Source organism: Ahaetulla prasina, chromosome 7, assembly GCF_028640845.1.
Source record: "Ahaetulla prasina isolate Xishuangbanna chromosome 7, ASM2864084v1, whole genome shotgun sequence".
Taxonomy (NCBI): domain Eukaryota; kingdom Metazoa; phylum Chordata; class Lepidosauria; order Squamata; family Colubridae; genus Ahaetulla; species Ahaetulla prasina.
Genome location: NC_080545.1, coordinates 35,282,132 through 35,301,883, shown reverse-complemented (window position 1 = coordinate 35,301,883; position 19,752 = coordinate 35,282,132). Strand labels below are relative to the sequence as shown.

The window sequence follows — 19,752 nt, the reverse complement described above, 5'->3', positions numbered from 1 at the left end:
CCAATAAAGCAATCCACAGAATGCTAACTGTGTCTTCCAGAGCAATGTATTATTTGGTTGATATGGGAGAAATCCCTTTTTGGTATTATGTTAGTACTGATCTATATAAACAGTTGCTCTCAAGATTGTGTATAAATATAACCAAGCATTATTATGGCTTTTGTTATAAAATACGATTTTATATTCTCAAATTCTCTATTAATAATGTAACGATAGCAGTTTTGCTATCTTGATCATTAAAGGCAAACTGAATGAAATAGTATACATCGACACTATTCAGAAAATTGTTGATACATTTCTCCTGATGTGCTCTGAGAACATAAAAGAAAAAATTGAGACATTTTGTGATACACTTGAAAAAGGTATATTCCTTGTTAACCCTAGATTAACCTCTTGGTGTTTCCAAGATGCCCCTTCTTGGAACGTCTGACAGATCTATATAGCTGTCTTGAAATTTGTATATCCAGTGAAAATATATCCAGTAAAACATAGCAAGTAGTTTAAAACATCACCATATCCACAAACATTCAGGAAAAACATCATACTTTTCACAAAGTCATCAGGTATTACTGGCCAATATCTATCCTTCAAACTTGAAGCTATTTCATCTACATGTATCTTGAACTGGATTAGGCATCAGAATGAGTTGGAAACAATGACATTACCACATACATACACACAACGTAAATGCATCATACTATGCAGCTTTGAGAACTTTTTGCTAATTAAACAGTACATCATGCATATTCTAGATACGTAAACAGGAAACACTATTATGGGAAGAGAGATAAAGGTAACATATTTTTAAACTAGTCCAACAATATAAAAGGAGAAAACTTCTGAATTCTAGTTAAAAGAAATTTTTAACTAGAAGTAGGCAACTTTTGTTTGGCTAGCATATACTTTTATTCAAAGATCATTTAAAAAGTTGCTTAGATGTAGCAAGTTGGCTGCAAGCTTTCTAGCACCCTCTCTCTATATATATATAGTTCATCCACACCCCACTTTTTCTTTATCTCTGGGGTAAATGATTTGCTAAACTGTTTTGGAGCTAAAAATCGGGGTCTTTTATTTAGTTCATGACTCACCAGTGAATGCATTTAGATACGGTTTAACATATAAGGTTTATACCATGAATTACCTAACACACAAGGCAAAAAGCAAATCTAAAAGTTAGTTGTGAAACTTCAGTGCAAAAAAATCAGTGATAATTGTAATTTTTTAAAAAAATGCCTTCCATAAATAAACTTTCCTTTCAAACTAAGCAGTGGTATTCCTGAAATGAATGGTTCATATTACTATCATTTTTGAAACTGTTAAACTATTTTGATTTTTGCACTTTTCTTTTGTTTATTTAAAATTATACTGGCTACATCCTCATTCAGATTTGCAAACATAAATTATTTAATCAGTTATTAAGTCAGGAAGCAATCTTTAGATATTTGAATATTTGAGCCAGCTAAGAAAGGTAATGTTGGAGTTGTTCTTAAAACAAAATCTATTATCATTCATTTTTAACTAGAATGAATGAAATTAATCTTAATTTTTGAACTTCATATCTTCATATGAAGATTAGCTATCTAACCTGGCATCTAGACAGAGAATTAAGCAACAATCTTCTATTTTCTTCCATTCCTTAAAATGTTTATGTATGTTTATATATAAAAAGTTTATATATTAGTTTGATTAAAAACATTTGGTAAAGCAGTGAAATTGAAACAATTGCATGAATACACAAGTTGTGTGGTAACTTAAAAAAAACAAAACCCTGTTTAAGCTTAGGTGTATTATTCACTGAATTGAACAGTAACAGAATCTGTATTTTGTGAAAGTGCTCCAGTTGCAAATACAACTTAAGTGAAGTCATTTTGGAGTTATTTTCACTCACCAGATCAATATTAACTCAAACAAAACTTTTGTTCATGTTCAAGCCTAACAAAGCTTTCTAAACATATTTCTTAGACATTTAACAGTGCAAATGGTCTATTTTGTGCAAACCTCTGAGAAATGCTATCACGAATCTCAATCAAAAGCATTAAAAGTATCAAACCAGGGCACATCATCATAGAATGCATAATCACAGTTCACAGCACTGGAAGGGAATGGTAACTTTCTAGAATATTACTAAGTAAACTCTGTTCATGCTATGGCATGAGCCATTCTGCATAAAACACACATTAATTTTTCAATACAAGAATACATTTTAAAATTTATTAGTACAAAAAATAGCAATAGTTTTCAAAAACTTTAGCAGTTCCTTTTTGTAAATGCTTCATGTGCAGAATAGATGGCAATTTAGCAGAATTAGTTTTATGGGAAAGGGAATTTGAACTCTGAAGCAGATTTTAATTGTTACATTAACTTAGAAGCAATATAGGATCTTCTAGTTCATAGAAGGGTATCGAGCTAGCCTGGCTTTCTCCAGAGTCTGAATCATAAGGAGCATCTGGAAGCTCCATGAAGCTACAGGCCAGTTGTTCATCTTCAACATCTGATCGGATATAGCAGGAATTATTAGAAAATTCCTCCTCTTCCACAGTGCTAAAATCCTGGGGAATGTATAGCATCCCTGGGTAGTTCCTGCTCACTAAGTCGCTTGTTGTTTTGAGTGAGATTTTCCTAAAGGCCATCAAATGCATATGAGAAAACTTTGAATATTTAAAACGTTTAAACCCTAAAGATTCTATAGCAATTTTCCAGCTTTTCATCATTATAGCATGGCGATTCTGATGGGAAGAGTCAGGAGTGATAATAAGGAGCAATCCATTTAATACAAGTAGTTCATGGGCCTTTTTACAACATATCCATCGCTGATAGGGTGAAGGGAAATAAGAAAGGAGGAGGGAAAAGACCACAACATGAAATAGTTCTCCGGGCAGGGAATCAATAGGATTCTTAAGCTGTTTCAAAAAAGCATCAATGGCATCCTGTGCAAGTTGAAGAGGCTGATGAATCTGAAGGTTTAAAAAGTCACATTTGTAGACACTCTGCGGAAGAAATATAGATGCAATGAAATATTTGGTATACAAGTAAATAAGATGATAACTCAAGTTAAATAGTTCTTAAAATCAATAATAGAATTTTTCATTGATCAATTAATTACATTTTTATTGGGGTATAATATTTTTTAAATTAAGCCTGCATTGGTTTCAGGTAATGTAGGTGTGTAGTTAAATCCAACTATATGGCACATCACAGAGTATTCAAGCTTTAACCACACTATAACTTAAATAATGGCTTTAGATATACTCTAGTAAAGCTGAAGTGTATAGTGTGTCCAAAGTATGTGTCCATACTTTGGACTTAACTATTTATTAACATATTCATTTTCAACCTAAAAACTATACTAGCAGATATTAATCAAAAGGGAATTCTAAGATTAGCAATCATTGAATAAATAATACATTTTATGTTTTGGATTGTTAATATTTCATACCTCAACAGCTGGGACAATATCAATACCAACAGTCAAAAACTCTTCAAACTTCAAAAATGGATTAAAACAGCTGCCAACATCAAGTAATCTTATCTTTCCTGAAGAATGTAGCAATCTAAGTGGAAGAAAAAATATATAAATCTCCTTCAGAATCCCCACAATCTTAATCATGGAAATTCTATTTAAAATAGTAAATATGTTGCAGTTTCAGAATTAATGAGTGAGTTTTGCATAAAATATTTTTCTTTTTAATCTTTCAGGTAATCAATAAGGTAATGCTTGAACTGGTTTTTTATTTAAACAACAGATTAAACATGCCAATTTTTGAAAGATATGGAAGATTCAGTGAACTTCTGGCTCATGACATACATACTTGGCAACATGGCCCCCAATTTAGCAACTATGTACCGTGTTTCCCCAAAAATAAGAACCTGTCTTATATTTTTTCCACCAAAAAAGGCACCAGGTCTTATTTTTTGGGGGTCACCCACTGACTCATCTCATTTGCACGCATTGCCCCCAGCCTGTTTTTTACTATTGGAGGCCTTCAGGAACTTCTTTGTCCGGCAAGACTTTCCTGAAGGCTTCTCTAGCCGATAACAGAGCTCTGGATTGATCTGGAGCTCTGTTATCGTCTAGAGAGGCCTTCAGGAAAGCCTTGCCGGCTGCAGAAAAAAATGGGCAAGGGTGTGTGAGGCCTGGCTGTAACTGTCCGAAGGTAAGTAGTAGGGCAGCTCTACCACCCATCCCACCCTAGCTTAATTTTTACCTGTGTACCCTGGAGTGGGCGAGGTCTTAATTAGGGCTTATTTTGGGGGTAGGGCTTATAGTGGGCGCACATGTAAAAAATCAAGCTAGGAATTACTTTCTGAGTAGGTTGTATTTTTGGGGAAACATGGTATGTAACAAGAAAATCTGTTTTTTTGAAGTTCTAATATAAGAAGCTTTTGCTTAGCTACATAAATGCCTATTGTGATTATACAAGTTCTAACAAAAAAGCCTATTCTGTATTTTTCATCTAAATTGGCTGCTTACTTCAGAATATTTTAATTCTATACATTTAGCCATGCTATATGAAAGAGGTACTTAATCTATTAGTAACAGTTTAATTGTCATATTTTCCCAATGAACTCTGAAACCTTTAGAATAGAATAGAATAGAATAGAATAGAATAGAATTTTTATTGGCCAAGTGTGATTGGACACACAAGGAATTTGTCTTGGTGCATATGCTCTCAGTGTACATAAAAGAAAAGATACATTCATCAACGTACAACATTTAAAACACAAATGAGTTGACAATGGTAATATTTTTATTGTTGTTAGAGAGCCATAAAACCTATTGCTAATAAGAAAGAGTAAATGGTTGTATAAGAATGTTGTATATGCTTTATGAGAAGATATAAACCAACCAAAGCTAAGCATTTAAATCACACTGGTTTTAAACAGGAAATCTAGATCACACAATTAACTAATGTATTAAGCACAGTAGGGTTCAAAAGTTTTATTTATCTGAGTTAACAAATTCAAAGTATATTACAAAAATTAACTTCCTATTCATAATCACATCACAATTAGACACTTACTCATCTATTACAGAACTATGGATTGACTTATGAGTAGAAACCTCCATTTTTGAACTTGCATGAATGCTGATAGTTTGAATGCTTTTAGTAGCAAGAACTGCTCTTTTCTCATCTTTTTCCAGTGCTTTCCGTTTTCCACCATTATGAAAATATTCCCGGGATACACTTAAGGAAAGAAAGGCAGATAGCTTTTTAAAAAACAAACAAACATGCCTATTACACCCATGATTTAAAACACTATAATTATTCCATATTACAGTAGTGTAATTTAATTATACTTCATCAAAATGCATATAAAATTAACAATTAGATTTAAGCTAAATGCTAAAATAACCACAGAAACTGTTCAGCATTGTACAATTCTTTCAGTGACTCATGCAGTACTGTAGTACTGTTGTATGGACCTCATTATTTTCCCCCTTTTATTCTTTATTATTTTTCTTCCCTATACATCTTCAGCACTATTTTCTATAGCAAATTACTCTTTCTGGGGGAACACTTACAGTATATTTCTTAAGTCATCTAGGAATTAAAAACGATTAAACTGTCAGTTCTTTAATATGATTCCAAGTTAGATTATAGGTAGTTCTCATCTTACAACTGTACATTTAGTGATCAAAATTACTATGACAGTGAAAAAAGTGAGTTACAACCAGTCCTTGCACTTATGACTGTCATAGCATTCCCATAATCACATGATCACAGTTCAGGTACCTGGCAACCAGCAGTAATTTACAATAATTGCAGCATCCTGAGGCCATATGATCACCATTTGCAACTTTCCCAGCCAGCTTCCAGCAAAGGCAATTGAAGAAGCCAGATTTCCTTAAAGGCTGATTGAATCACTTAACAACTGTAGTTATTTGCTTAACAACTGTGCCAAAAAAGGTCATTAAACTGGGCACGACTCTTTTAACTGCCTTGCTTGCAACAGAAATTCTGGTCCCAATTGTGGTTGTAAATTGAAAACTACCTTTACAAAATTCCTGTTTCTATGCCACAGAGCTCATAAAGTAGGATCACTAATGGCTTTATATACACATTAGAAAGCATGAAAGCATATTGTATGGGATTCTGTGAGACTTTACAGGTTCAGTGCCACAGGGTAATTAATGCACAAGCTCCAAATTATTTTTGAAACCAAATTTGCAAATAAAACTGGATCCTCATGACTTTCAGTCCTAATCCACACAACTGGGTTAATAGGATATTATAGTCATTGGTACTTAAAGCAGCCAAAAGGTTACAAAAATCAACTTTATTTATTTGGATCACTTTTATTTATATATTTTTATATATATATATATATATATATTTTATTTATATATATATAAAAAAAAATTTCTGAGGTTTTCGCGGGTGTTTGCATGTATTTGCATGCATCTTCAGGCTTCAGCTTCGTGCTTCTGGGAGCAATGTGAAAGGAAGAAACAGCTGCAATCACACATTGCTCCCAGAAGCACAAAACTGAAGCCTGAAGATGACAAATGAGACTTCATCGAAACGTCGCCAAGACACTTCCAATTTTACGCGGGAGAAAACCCGAATAACCAAAGACCTACATATATATGTGTGTGTGTGTGTGTGTGTGTGTGTGTGTGTATAATTATATTAATTATAAATATATAATATTTATTTATATATATATATATATATATATACACACATCCTCCTCCTATTTTCCCCACAACATTGGGGGTGATTTGGACTAAGACTGACTGGCTCAAGGTCACCCCCCTGCCTTTTGTGGCTAAGGCGTGACTAGAACTCAAGTCTCCCATTTTTTAGCTGGGTGATTTAACCACTATACCAAACTGGCTTTCATCCTAACACTCAATCTTTCTTTGAATACAGATTTTTATATTAAGTTTTGTTTTGAGCAGAACTTAAACCTAATACATACTACAGAGTTTTGATCAGGTTTGTTTCAGATTGAAACTCTCTACATATTTAGAATTTCAACTCTCAAGCAAGTACAAAAGCCAAGAATTGGGACAATGTAGTTAAAAAAACTGGTGGTGGGCATCAAGTTTTTACAGTTTACTTCTGGTAAAGACAATGTTTTATTCAATACCTGGAACTGGATTATCATCATTTGGTTGCTATACTTAGGCTAAAAACAGAAAATTCATAGTTGGTTGGTAGTTGCTATTAACATTTAAGTCCAATGAAGCTTTTCTCAAAAATGTCTCGCAAATATCTACTTCACTGGTTTTTTTTTTCCTTTTAGACACTGATAACCTTTTGGACCCATTCAGCCATCACTTGCAGAATGATTAGAAATAATCAAGATAGGCATAGGTTAAGAGTATAGGTGGATGGTTGGAGCTCTTCAAGCATCTTTTCCATATACTCAGACTGCAAAACACATCTTTTAAAACTGGAAATGTATAGTACTCCAGCTATCTTCCAAAAAGCCTGAGAAACATTTTTAATATTCTACATTTTCTTTCCTTAGACTATATAAAGATTTACCTGCAGCACCATTCAATTCGACCTTCTCCTTCACAAGTTTTAGCCCAGTGATTATCTGCCAAGTTTTTCATTGCCTCAGCATATTCACAGAGTGTTTCTTCATCCTCACAATGTTCACGCCATATTTTATCAAAGTCACCCACTAAACAAAAATACACACACATAATATGAAAGCAGCTATTAAAACTTCACTGTAAAAGAAATCAAGTAGGCTACAATATATTCCTATATATTTTCTACCCAACAAAACCCACTGTGTAATGTGATGTTATAAAACAACTGATCCACACAATTCTACTCCTTCTCAGGCTTACCTGAAGATAGGAATATATCCATTAGGACATCAGCAATAAAAAGCTCTTTCCATCTGATGTTGTTCATGCCTGAAACATTTTGTGCCACGATTTCTGAAGTGAAGTATTTTTAAAAATAGAAGTCATTCCTTCACGTTTCCTTCCCATGCTTGGTAAAAGATTTGTAATTACCTAATCAAAAACATTTACTTGATTTTTTTTGTCTTAGCAGGCAAACTGCACATACCTTCTATCAGGTCCGCCTGATCCGCCAGTTGTGTCCCTTTCTGGACCGGGTTTCTCTGCGCACAGTCACCCATGCCCTCGTTACATCTCGCCTGGACTACTGCAATGCTCTCTATATGGGGCTCCCCTTGAAGAGCACCCGGAAGCTCCAACTGGTCCAGAATGCAGCCGCGCGGGTGATAGAGGGAGCACCTCGTGGCTCCCATATAACACTGCTCCTGCGTGGGCTGCACTGGCTTCCGGTGGTCTTTCGGGTGCAATTCAAGGTGTTGGTTACCACCTTTAAAGCACTCCATGGCTTAGGACCGGGCTATTTATGGGACCGCCTTCTGCCACAAACAGCCTCCCTTCGACCTGTGCGCTCCCACAGGGAGGGCCTCCTTGGGGTGCCGTCGGTGAAACAATGTCGACTGGCGACCCCCAGGGGTAGGGCCTTCTCTGTGGGGGCTCCTGCCCTCTGGAAAGAGCTGCCTCTGGGGCTTTGCCAACTCCCTGACCTTCGGACCTTCCGCCGTGAGCTGAAGACTCTTTTATTCCATCGAGCTGGGCTAGCCTGATTAAGTAATTTTAAATGGGGTTTTAGTTTTTTGTATTAGTTAGTTTTTTAATATTTTGGCCATTATTTATATAAATTTTTAGTCTGTTTTTAATGTGTATTTATTGTATTTTTTAAATTGGCTGTTAACCGCCCTGAGTCCTTCGGGAGAAGGACGGTATACAAATGCAATAAATAAATAAATAAATACCAAATTATTAACACAACGAACTATTACGCCAACCACCATTTCTTGAAATTTCTCATCACAGCGGCACAATTGACACTGAAGATTGTATAGCAAGGGTGTAAAATCTCAGGCTCAGCTAAGGCACTATTGCTCAGGCCTGAGATCTGGAGCTTGTCATTTCAAGGCATTCACAAATAACTTGGCAGATTGCTACAGCTCTATTTGGTCTTCACCTGCAACCAACCAAAATTGGCTGACTTAACAAAGGAGGAACATCACAAAACAACTGGTTCCACTGAACAGTGTGTGAAAACTGTGTCTGTGTGTGTGAAAAAATCATCTCTCACACACGCACACACACAAGGTTCACTTAAAAGGAAGTATTATTTAGATTTTTATATATTTCCCCAGTGAGGTCCATGTAGCATTCAAAAGAATAAAACAAAACATTATTTAAAAAGTTAAGCATGCAAATTAAAGTTCATTAAAAAATCTAAGAAGCTGAAGCAATTGTTCAGTAAAAACAGCCAACTATATAGGCATGACTTCAGCTATTGATTAAAAGAACAGTATGGAGACATAGGAACAATTTTTATAGTTGGGAATTGCCATCTTGAAGGCCCTTATCATAACACTGTGAATTGAACCTTTTAGTGAAAAGAAAAATTGGGCCTTTCTAATGGATTTTAATGCAGGAGTTGGGTGATATCGGGAGAGAAATTTTTAAAACATATTTGATTCCTCAAATATTTAAAGCAGGGGTCCCCAACTCCTGGTCCACAGCCTGCCAGGAACCAGACTGTACAAGTGAGTGAACCCCCATCCACACACGCATAGGATCCAGACAGTGCAGGAAACCATACCAACCCCCGTTTGTGGAAAAACAATCCTCCACGAAAGCAGTCCCTGGTGCCCAAAAAGTTGGGGGCCGCTGATTGTAGATGACAATTAATAACTTGAATTACACCTGGTGCTTCAAAAGCAGTAAAGGCAGCTTAATTCCCAGGCCTCAGAACTATCTATTCATAGTGTTCCATATGAATTCAGCTTCAGTTTCCTAGCTGCACCCACTTTCCTGGTCTTCAGACAGCTGCTATACACCTGCACAATCTCCCCTGATTAAGATGGGAAGAGGAAATAAGAATACTGATACCAAATAACTGAACTACCATACCTAAGTGGTTTTATAGAAATACTGAAGGAAGAAAAAAAAAACCCTGTGAGGTTGCACAATGAAGCCAAATAGAAATCAATAATTGTCATTCTTGTGACCCTAAAGTTTTAAAAAAACATAGCCATGTTAGACTGTCACTGCTAGAACTTAACATTCATACTGGGCAAACAGTTAGATCAGGGGTGTCCAAACTTGGCAACTTTAAGACTTGTGGATTTCAACTCCCAGAATTCCTCAGCTTTGCTGAAGATAACCCGTGTTAGATAAAAGGAAGCTTGCTTATCCTCCCTAACAATAACAATCTGGCCACAATAACAAATTAGTTCATGCTCACATAAACTTATGTGCAGCAATCATGTGGGCCAATTTAGAGCAGATTTTATCTTCAAAATTTGTTACAGTAGACTGCTAAATGATATGCTGAATCTGCCTCAGGACTAAATTTAAACAGCAACCTACCATCCAAAAGTTGTGTTGGGTTCTTTTCTGAAGATGCAATGATGGCAGAGAAATAATCAATAATATATAATTCCTATTAATAAAAAATAAATAATTCCTAACCAACCTAGCTGACAACTTTGTTGTCCAAAAGGTAGAGGAGGGAACTAGAGGGACAGAGCCATGTTGGATTTAATTCTTACAAACAGAGAAGAAGTGATAGAGGGAGCTAAAACTAGCAAGTAACAGTAACAGAGAGAAAGCAGAGCTCTATAACTCATTCTTTGCATTGGTCTTCACGCAAAAAAACCCCAATAGTCTAACCTACCAAAAACATAACTGTAAAAGACAGACTAGAAATAAAAGTTAAAATAAGCAAAAAAAAGGAAGGAGAACCTGTCTGATCTTGATGAATACAAATCACCAGAACCTGATGGATTACATCCCAGAGTTCTAAAGGAGCTGGCAGATGTCATCTCAGAACCATTGCACCACATCTTTCAAAAATCCTGGCGCACTGGGGAACTACCAGAGGACTGGAAAAGAGGTGATGTGGTTTCCATCTTCAAAAAACCCCAATAGTCTAACCTACCAAAAACATAACTGTAAAAGACAGACTAGAAATAAAAGTTAAAATAAGCAAAAAAAAGGAAGGAGAACCTGTCTGATCTTGATGAATACAAATCACCAGAACCTGATGGATTACATCCCAAAGTTCTAAAGGAGCTGGCAGATGTCATCTCAGAACCATTGTACCACATCTTCCAAAAATCCTGGCGCACTGGGGAACTACCAGAGGACTGGAAAAGAGCTGATGTGGTTCCCATCTTCAAAAAAGGGAAAAAAAACAGACCCAGGAAACTACAGACCAATCAGCCTAATATCAATGCCCAAGAAGATACTGGAAAAGATAAAAGATACTGGAAAAAACAACAGATCTGCCAACATCTAGAAACAAGTAAAGTAATAATTAGAAGTCAGCACAGGTTTGTTAAAAACAGGTCATGCCAAACCAATCTTATTTCATTCTTCAACACAAGTGATTAAATTACTAGACCAGTTAAATACTGTGGACATAATATAGACTTCATCAAGGCATTCAACAAAGTAGACCGTAAGCTTGGTAAGCTAGAAAAAAATGGAATAGATAGCATCATCATCAGATGGATTCATAACTGGCTGACAAACCATACTCAACGAGTAGTCCTTAATGGTACTAAGTCTACATGGAGGGAAGTAAGCAGTGGGGTACCACAAGGTTCTGTCTTAGGCCCAGTACTCTTCAATATCTTCATAAATGACTTAGATGAGGGAATAGAAGGGGAACTTACCAAATTTGCGGATGATAGCAGGAATAGCCACCACCCTAGATGGTAGGCTCAAGATCTAGATGGATCTTGACAGACTTGAACACTGGGCCTGATCTAACAAAATGAAATTCAATGTAGAGAAAAGTAAAATCTTACACTTAAGGCAAGAAAAAATAAAAGTACAGACTGGTTGAAACCAGGCTTAATAGCAGTAACTGTGAGAAGGATCTTGGAGTCTTAGTGGACAACCAGCTAAATATGAGCCAACAGTCTGCAGCGGCAGCCATAAAACCCAATGCAATCCTAAATTACATTAACAAGAGGGATACAATCATGATCAAGTGAGGTCCTAATACCACTCTATAAAGCCTTAGTAAAACCATGCATCCAGTTTTGGTCACACTATAAAAAAGATGTTGAGACTCTAGAAAGAGTGCAGGGAAGAACAACCAAGATGATTAGAGGACTGGAGGCTAACACATATGATGAATGGTTACAGGAACTGGACATGGCTAGTCTAGTGAAGACAAGGACCAGAGGAGACATGGTAGCATGTTCCAATATTTGAGGGGCTGCCACAGAAAGGAAGGGGGTCAAGCTATTTTCCAAAGCACTTGAAGGGCAGACAAGGAATAATGGATGGAAACTGATCAAGGAGAGATTCAACCTAGAAATAAGGAGAAATTTTTTGACAGTGAGAACAATTAACCAATGGAATAGCTTGCCTTTGGAAATTGTGGGAGCTTCATCACTGGAGGCTTTCAAGAAAAGATTGGACTGCCATTTGTCAGAAATGGTGTAGAGTCTCCTGCTTGGGCCGGGGTTTGGACTATTTTTTTTTAAAATTTACATTTATATCCCGCCCTTCTCCGAAGACTCAGGGCGGCTTACAGTGTGTAAGGCAATAGTCTCATTCTATCTGTATATTTACAAAGTCAACTTATTGCCCCCCCAACAATCTGGGTCCTAGATGACCTAAAAGGTCCCTTCCAACTCTGTTAAGTAATATGTCTGCAGTTAAGAAGCTATACTTACCTCCTCAGGTTATTAAATAGGTTACAGAACTGAATTTTTCCATTCTCAGTTCTGCCTCAGGCTTGTAGAACTAAAAGTATTGTCAAAAAACAAGATGAGATAACTTCTCTTTCTGATTTAAGTTTTTTTGCATTAGCATAGGCCTCCCAGATCTGATCTGCAAAAAGTCCAGGTGACTGCTAGATGACAAAAAATAGATACAGAAAGCACAGTTGTCACAGCCCTGATATGGTAGCCCTGCATTAGAATCTCAGGATCAGTAATAAATATCAGAGAGGCTTAGAGCAGATTATATATAACAAGGTTGACTTTATAACAAATATCTGTACGAAAAATATTCTATAAAATTGTATAACTTCTACTTCCAAAGATGTGGTCCTAAAATAAGTATATCCGAAATTTACCTAATTGTACAATTACTGGATAGAAATGACAAGATGCTTTTGTTCCAGTGCGCAGGGCTAGCTTAAATGTAGTTTTTAAATGGGGTTTTTAATCTTATTCCAATTTTTAGGCCATATATTGAATTAGTTTTTTATACTGTTTTTAACTTGTGTTATATGTATTTTTTGTATTTTTATTGGCTGTGAACCGCCCTGAGTCCTTCGGGAGAAGGGCGGTATACAAATTGAATAAATAAATAAATAAATAATAAATATGAGGTGGGGCAAGGTGCATCCATAAAAATCAAGCTAGGGCAGGGGTGGGGTGGAGCAGCCCCACGCACCTGCTTACTTTAGGACCGCTGCAGCCAGGCCTCCCATTCCCCGATAACTGTCGCACCACTGCCTGACTTTTGCGGCCTATTGTAGCCAGATGCCACATGGCATATTGTGTCACTGCCACTGTTTGCGGCAGGATGCTGTGAGGCTCGTTGCACCAGTGCCACAGCTTGTGAAACACCATGAGGCTCGACGTACTCGTGCCATCACTCACAGCAGGATGCCATGTAGCTTGTTGCGCTGGTGCTGGTGCTTGTGTGTGCAACAACACAACATACCACGCAGCCTCTTGCTGCGAGCGATGGCACTGGTTGACAAGCCACATGGCATCTGGCTGTGAGTGGCCACAGAAGTCAGGCAGTGGCGTAACAGGTGTCGGGGCACAGGGAGGCCTGGCTGCAGTGGTACTAAGGTCAGAGGGTAAGACATCCCCCTAAATAAGACCTAGTGTTTATTTGGGGCCCAAAAGAAAATAAGATCAGATCTTATTTTTGGGGAAACACGGGTACTTCTAAGGAAATGCTTTATAGTTACTTGAAGTTATAGTTATTGCTAATTTAAGCAACTAAATATTATATTTAATAGTATACATGATTATTTATACCAAGGAATGTTTGTCAAATTTTCTGAAAATGTTCATAAAGCATGGGGAACATCAAATTAAATAAACCTCTTCTCCCTCTGTTTTCACTGAGTTCATGTTTTGAATGAGTAAAATAATAATTGTATATGTAAATTTTGCACCAAAGCATATAAAACACAATTAAATATATAATTACCATTTAAGGCAGATGCTGAGGTGGCAAGCAGGCTCTGTTCTGGCAAACTAATCATTAATGAATATAGGGAGGAGAGGCTGAGGTGCCAAGCAGGCTGTCAGAAATCTCAAGTGTATAGCGCTCAGCTGTCAGAGCCTACTCACCACTATAGATCTGCCTCTATGCATGTAGCAAATCAGCTGGCCAGAACTCACTCACTGCCTGTCCACATATACTGACAATCAGCTTGTTACTGATTATCAGTGAGGAAAGGAAATGTTCAGGGATGGGGGTGGGGGGAGAGAGAGACTGGCCAATGGATATCAGAAGGCTTTAAGCACTCCCTTTAGTGACTTTCCAGAGTTATTCAAAAGAAAACATAATGGGTAATATTTACACAACCCTAAAATTTATTTAATCTTGACCAACTCTGATTATATTTTATAACTTTCATTTAATCCATCAAATGCAAATAAGTTCTGAATGCTTTAGTTCAATTAGTAATCAAAAACCATCTTTAAATTTTAGATTTCTGCTTCTAACATGGGAAAGAAAAACAAAAAGAATCTTATTTTAGTATGAAATTCCAGAACTTATTAAATTGGTTTCAAGATCGAAGTCATATAATAATAATTCCTCCTTATAGGCCAAAACTATTGCATGTTTAATATTTACTCATATTTTAGTAAAGTAAAAACTAGTATATATTTCTGTGTAGAGCAGATATATGTATACAAACTTTTGCTGCTAAGGGTTTACATATAATTTAACCTTAAACTTGTTCTATTTGTGCTTACAGATCAATTATCTAATTGAAAACTCATTTTGCATTATGCCTACTGAATTAAATGAGGTTTAGTTTTGAGTAACCTCGTAAAAGCCTCTACATTAATAATCAACCTAGCAGTTTTACAACTAGTATAATAAACTATTAACAAGTACAAATCATGTCCACCCCAATATTATCGTTTCTCTTTTAAAACATATAAGAAGCAAACAATATAAAACAATGACAGAAGATAATAAATTAAGACTAAAACCACAAGGCCAATATATTTTAAATTGTGGGATTATTTTTCAGATACAACTGAATAAACATCTAGGAAATCAGCTAAAATAAATACCAGTAAGTTATCTAATAATCAGTTTTTCAAGTAGCTTAGAAGATTTCGCTCATCTTCATCCTGACAGAGTCCTATCACTGCAAATACACTGACTATGATTGTTTCTAAAGGTTTCTTAAATTGTGAGTGATATTTATTTGATGTAATCATGTACTTGTTACCATCCCTAGTGACTCTAAGGCATTTGCAATTAAAACAAGACAATTAATTAAAGCTACAAAAGTGCGTATAGTCAAGGCTATGGTTTTCCAGGTTGCAATGTACGGCTGTGAAAGTTGGACTATAAGAAAGACTGAGCGTCAAAGAATTAAGGCCTTTGAACTATGGTGCTGGAGAAGACTCCTGCGAGTCCCTTGGACTGCAAGGTGATCAAATCAGTCAGTCCCAGAGGAGATCAACCTTGTCTGCTCTTTAGAAGGCAAATCCTGAAGATCAAACTGAAATACTTTGGTCACCTAATGAGAAGGAAGGACTCACAGGCCTAATGCTGGGAAAGATTGAGGACAAAAGAGGACAGACTGAGAACAAAAGATTGCGAATGAGGTGGCTGGATGAAGTCACTGAGGCAGTAGACGTGAGCTTAAATAGACTCCAGAAGATGGTAGAGGACAGGAAAGCCTGGAGGAACATTGTCCATGAGGTCGCAATGGGTTGGACACGACTTCGCAACTAACAACAAAATTTAAAATATCAATATAAAAATTCCTCAAAACCTGACTAAAATAGTGGTTTTAAATTGGCTCCTAAACATTAAGGACAGCCTCATTCAATAACAATTAATCCATAATGTAACCCTAAAATCTGTAGCAGGAACCTCTGGTGGCTCAACAGACTAAGCAATCTGTTATTAACACAGCTGCTTGCAATTACTGCAAGTTCAAGTCCCACCAGGCCCAAGGTTGAGTCAGCCTTCCATCCTTTATAAGGTAGGTAAAATGAGGAGCCAGATTGTTGGGGGCAATAAAAGTTGACTTTGTATATAATATACAAATGGATGAAGACTATTGCTTAACACAATGTAAGCTGCCCTGAGTCTTTGGAGAAGGGCGGGATATAAATTCAAATTAAAAAAACAACAACCACCTCAGGCTGTTCTAATATGTACCTTAAATTGGGCTCAAAAAGCAACTAACCAGTGCAATTGTTGAAGTTCCTCCCCACTTATGTATCACATTCTGAGCCAATGGCAATTTGCAGAGTGTTTGCCGAGTCCCACTCCAGGGCTTGCCATACCTGGGGGGGGACGGACGGGGGGGGACACACGACACGCAGTTTCTTTCGCTGGCGGGCATTGCGAGAGGAGCTGCAAAGGCACACGCTGGGACAGCGCAGACCAGCCAATCGTCAGCTGAGCGTTCTTCAGCTGTGGCAGTTTATTTATTTATTTATTTATTTATTTTATTAAATTTTTATACCGCCCTTCTCCCGAAGGACTCAGGGTGGTGTACAGCCAAAGTAAAAACAAAGATATATACAGTTTAAAACAACAATTAAAAAGAGCAAATTTTAAAGGCCGATTATTAAAATTTAAATTAAAAAGTTAAAAAATATTAAAAACCCAATTAAAATACATCACTAATTATGCCAGTCCCGCTTTAATGAATAAATATGTTTTGAGCTCACGACGGAAGGTCCAAGATCGGGCACTTGACGAGACCGGGGAAGTTCGTTCCAGGCGCCACTGCCCCCACAGAGAAGGCCCTACTCCTGGGGCCGCCAGCCGACACTGTTTGGCGGACGGCACTGAGGAGACCCTCTCTGTGTGAGCGTACGGGTCGGTGGGAGGCAAAAGATAACAGCAGGCGGTCTCGTAAGTACCCGGGTCCTAAGCCATGGAGCGCTTTAAAGATAGTTACCAAAATCTTGAAGCGCACCCGAAAGACCACAGGAAGCCAGTGCAAGCTACGGAGCAGCGATGTCACGTGGGGGCCACGAGCGGCTCCTCACATTACTCACAGAGCCGCATTCTGGACTAGCTGCAGCCTCCGGGTGCACCTCAAGGGCAGCCCCATGTAGAGAGCATTGCAATAATCCAGCCTAGACGTAACCAGAGCGTGAGTGACCGTGCATAAGGCATCCCGATCAAGGAAGGGACGCAACTGGCGAACCAGGCGAACCTGGTAAAAGGCCCTCCTGGCGACGGCCGCCAGGTGTTCATCAAAAGACAGCCAGGCACTGTCTCAGCCAGACAGGCAGTGATGGTGGGGCACATCAAGACAACTCCAGCCAGCCGTCTGGCAGTGGGGAGCATGAAGACTATGGCTAGCACAGCAGCGCTGGGTCATTCATGCCCAAAGCAATGAGGCCACCTGTCAGCTGTTCAACCCTGCGGCTGCCCATGTCTCTGTGCATCCATCCCTGGGGTCCAGGACTCTACCGGTGGCCTCAGGCCCACACCCGGATGTCAGCCACAGACAGCTGGATGCTGGATGGCCAGCAGGCGTGGCTGGGTGATCAGCAGGTGTGGCCTTGAGCTATAAAAAATGCTGGGAGGCTAGAGCTCCCAGCCTTGACTTTGCACTGCTTTGCACATTATACTTAATGTGTACCAAGGCTCCAGCTTATGAGTGAGAAGTAAAACCTGGATTTTTGAGTTGCTGTGTTTCCTGTGTGTGTTTGCTTGACTCTTCCCTGGTCTGGGCCTGGACCGTTTGAGAAACTTTCCAAGGGCTGTCCCATGAAAAGCAGATGCAGTACTTCAACCTTGAGACTACTAATAGTCTTTTTTTTAAAAATTGAATACATCTACAAAGTAAATATGCACTGTTACTATGGTGGCCATTGGTGACCATTGATTATTAAAGACTACTTTAGAAACTATGAGAAATTTCATTTTTATAGTATCTGTTCAAGAGAATAATAGGTGTTAAAATATTCTTTTGTTTTGCTTTAAAGATTATCCTAATTTGTTAGTTAAATCATTATTATTTCAAGTACTCAGGCTCAAATACACTGAGATAAAGAATAAAAATGAACTGTACAAAAGTTTGTTCCACTATTCCATAAAATTCTGGCATAAATGGCTCTTTTTATAACAAATTTTAGTCAAATTTACAGGATAGGTGTTACTCTCAATTCCACTGTCAGCTAAAATAAACCAAAACGGATTGTCACAATAAAATATGAACCCCTATCTTGAATTCTAATCTTATATACATGTATTTTTGAAACCCAATAATTTTATATACATGCTCTTGAATCAAGTTTTTATATTCCGAGCAAATCTCTTTCCAGATCTTTGCATCATTGCTTCTTTTCATAAGCACTCTGATTTTGCCAACCATAAAAGAACCTTCTACTAAAAGTAGCCAAGTAATTCTTTTTAAAAAGGTTCACCAATTGCGGTTAATGCCATTCTTTACAAAAAAAAGAGTAAGTCACTTCATAGAACGAAATGTGAAGCCCTTCTGCTAAATTCTGACCGGAAATTCTCAACTATAACGCCTTCCTTGCCTTCAAAGCTAATGGAGTTGTTTTTCTTTTACCATTTTCCACATTACACGAGAGGAGGCGCAGCCCACTTCCTCCCCCGCACAGACTGAGTGCCCACCGTCCTCCTCCTTTGCCTAGCCTTCAGTCCCAGGACCGAGAGAAGAAAGGTGGGCGGTGCCCAGGCCCAAATCCCTTCCAAAGCGATCGGGAGCCAAGACAAGAGGGCGAATCCAGCCCTGAATTCCGTTCTTCCTCATCCTGCGGTAAAGATCCGCTCTCTGCGGAGTGAACGGGTGAGTTACGACCCGAGCCTTATTTACCTTCCCGGTATTTCTTGCGCAGGCGCCGATGAACGCTCTTCACCACCCCGGAGAGCTTCTCCTGCTGCAGTTTCCGCTCTTGTTCTCGGGGCTGAGGCTGAAACAGGATAGGAGTCCCGCGCTCAACCTCCATGGTGGTAGAACAGGCGCTCCACAACCTCTCTCCTTCCGTTTCCCCAGAGGGGAGCGGCGGCCGCTGTCTTTATGACACGGCGGGCAGGGTAGGTTTGCGAATAGGAAGGGCCATGTGATCATTGGGTTCCCAATGCCTATTGGGAAGTGTAGTCTTCACGCCTGAAAGCCTTTTGCTGCTGCTGCCTTTTTGAGTCTAAATTTAAGAGTGGACAAGCTTTATCCAAGGATCATAGAGCCTTTTAAGATTAACGCGTTTCATTGCAAGGTCCTAAACTGTCGTAAACTACAGCTCACTTCACAGACTGTGGAAGCATCTACTTTATAAATTAAAGCAATCATACATCTTTTATTTCAGAAAAGTGTCTTTAGATTTAATGTAATCATCTGTGTTATTGTTTTTTGTTCTAGAATTTTCCATTGTAAAGCAAAGCTTTTTAACCTCTGTCCCTTTTTCAGGTTTATCTTTTATTTTTTCCAATAAAATATGGTCACTGTGCTTGTAATATGGTAATTGTAATTTTCCAATATATATATGGTCACTGTG

General features: G+C 38.0%; 1 protein-coding gene across 3 annotated transcripts; it reads right to left on the bottom strand.

Annotated features, from left to right (window-relative positions):
- Nucleotides 1–2,197: 2,197 nt before the first annotated feature.
- BMT2 (base methyltransferase of 25S rRNA 2 homolog) lies at nt 2,198–19,293 on the bottom strand. 3 transcript variants are annotated; one of them, XM_058189736.1, is made up of 5 exons: nt 19,074–19,293; nt 7,497–7,638; nt 5,022–5,186; nt 3,437–3,551; nt 2,198–2,987 (listed from the first exon to the last, which is right to left on the bottom strand). In XM_058189736.1, the coding sequence occupies exons 1-5, from the start codon at nt 19,204–19,206 to the stop codon at nt 2,358–2,360; spliced, it is 1,185 nt and encodes a 394-aa protein (XP_058045719.1). In that variant the 5' UTR covers nt 19,207–19,293; the 3' UTR covers nt 2,198–2,357. The 3 variants fall into 3 exon arrangements, with proteins under 3 accessions (XP_058045719.1, XP_058045721.1, XP_058045720.1); XM_058189738.1 differs by lacking the exon at nt 19,074–19,293 and adding an exon at nt 18,872–19,031; XM_058189737.1 differs by lacking the exon at nt 19,074–19,293 and adding an exon at nt 7,811–8,141.
- Between the last annotated feature and the right edge of the window lie 459 nt (nt 19,294–19,752).

Bases quoted from the DNA above. Each gene is read 5' to 3' on its own strand.
- BMT2 (XM_058189736.1), bottom strand. From the start codon at position 19,206: ATGGAGGTTGAGCGCGGGACTCCTATCCTGTTTCAGCCTCAGCCCCGA. The intron at 3,552-5,021 runs GTAAGTGTCTAA...TCTTCCACTTAG, and splicing joins CATAGTTCTGTAATAGATGA to ATTGCTACATTCTTCAGGAA. The intron at 2,988-3,436 runs GTATGAAATATT...TTTCTTCCGCAG, and splicing joins ATATTGTCCCAGCTGTTGAG to AGTGTCTACAAATGTGACTT.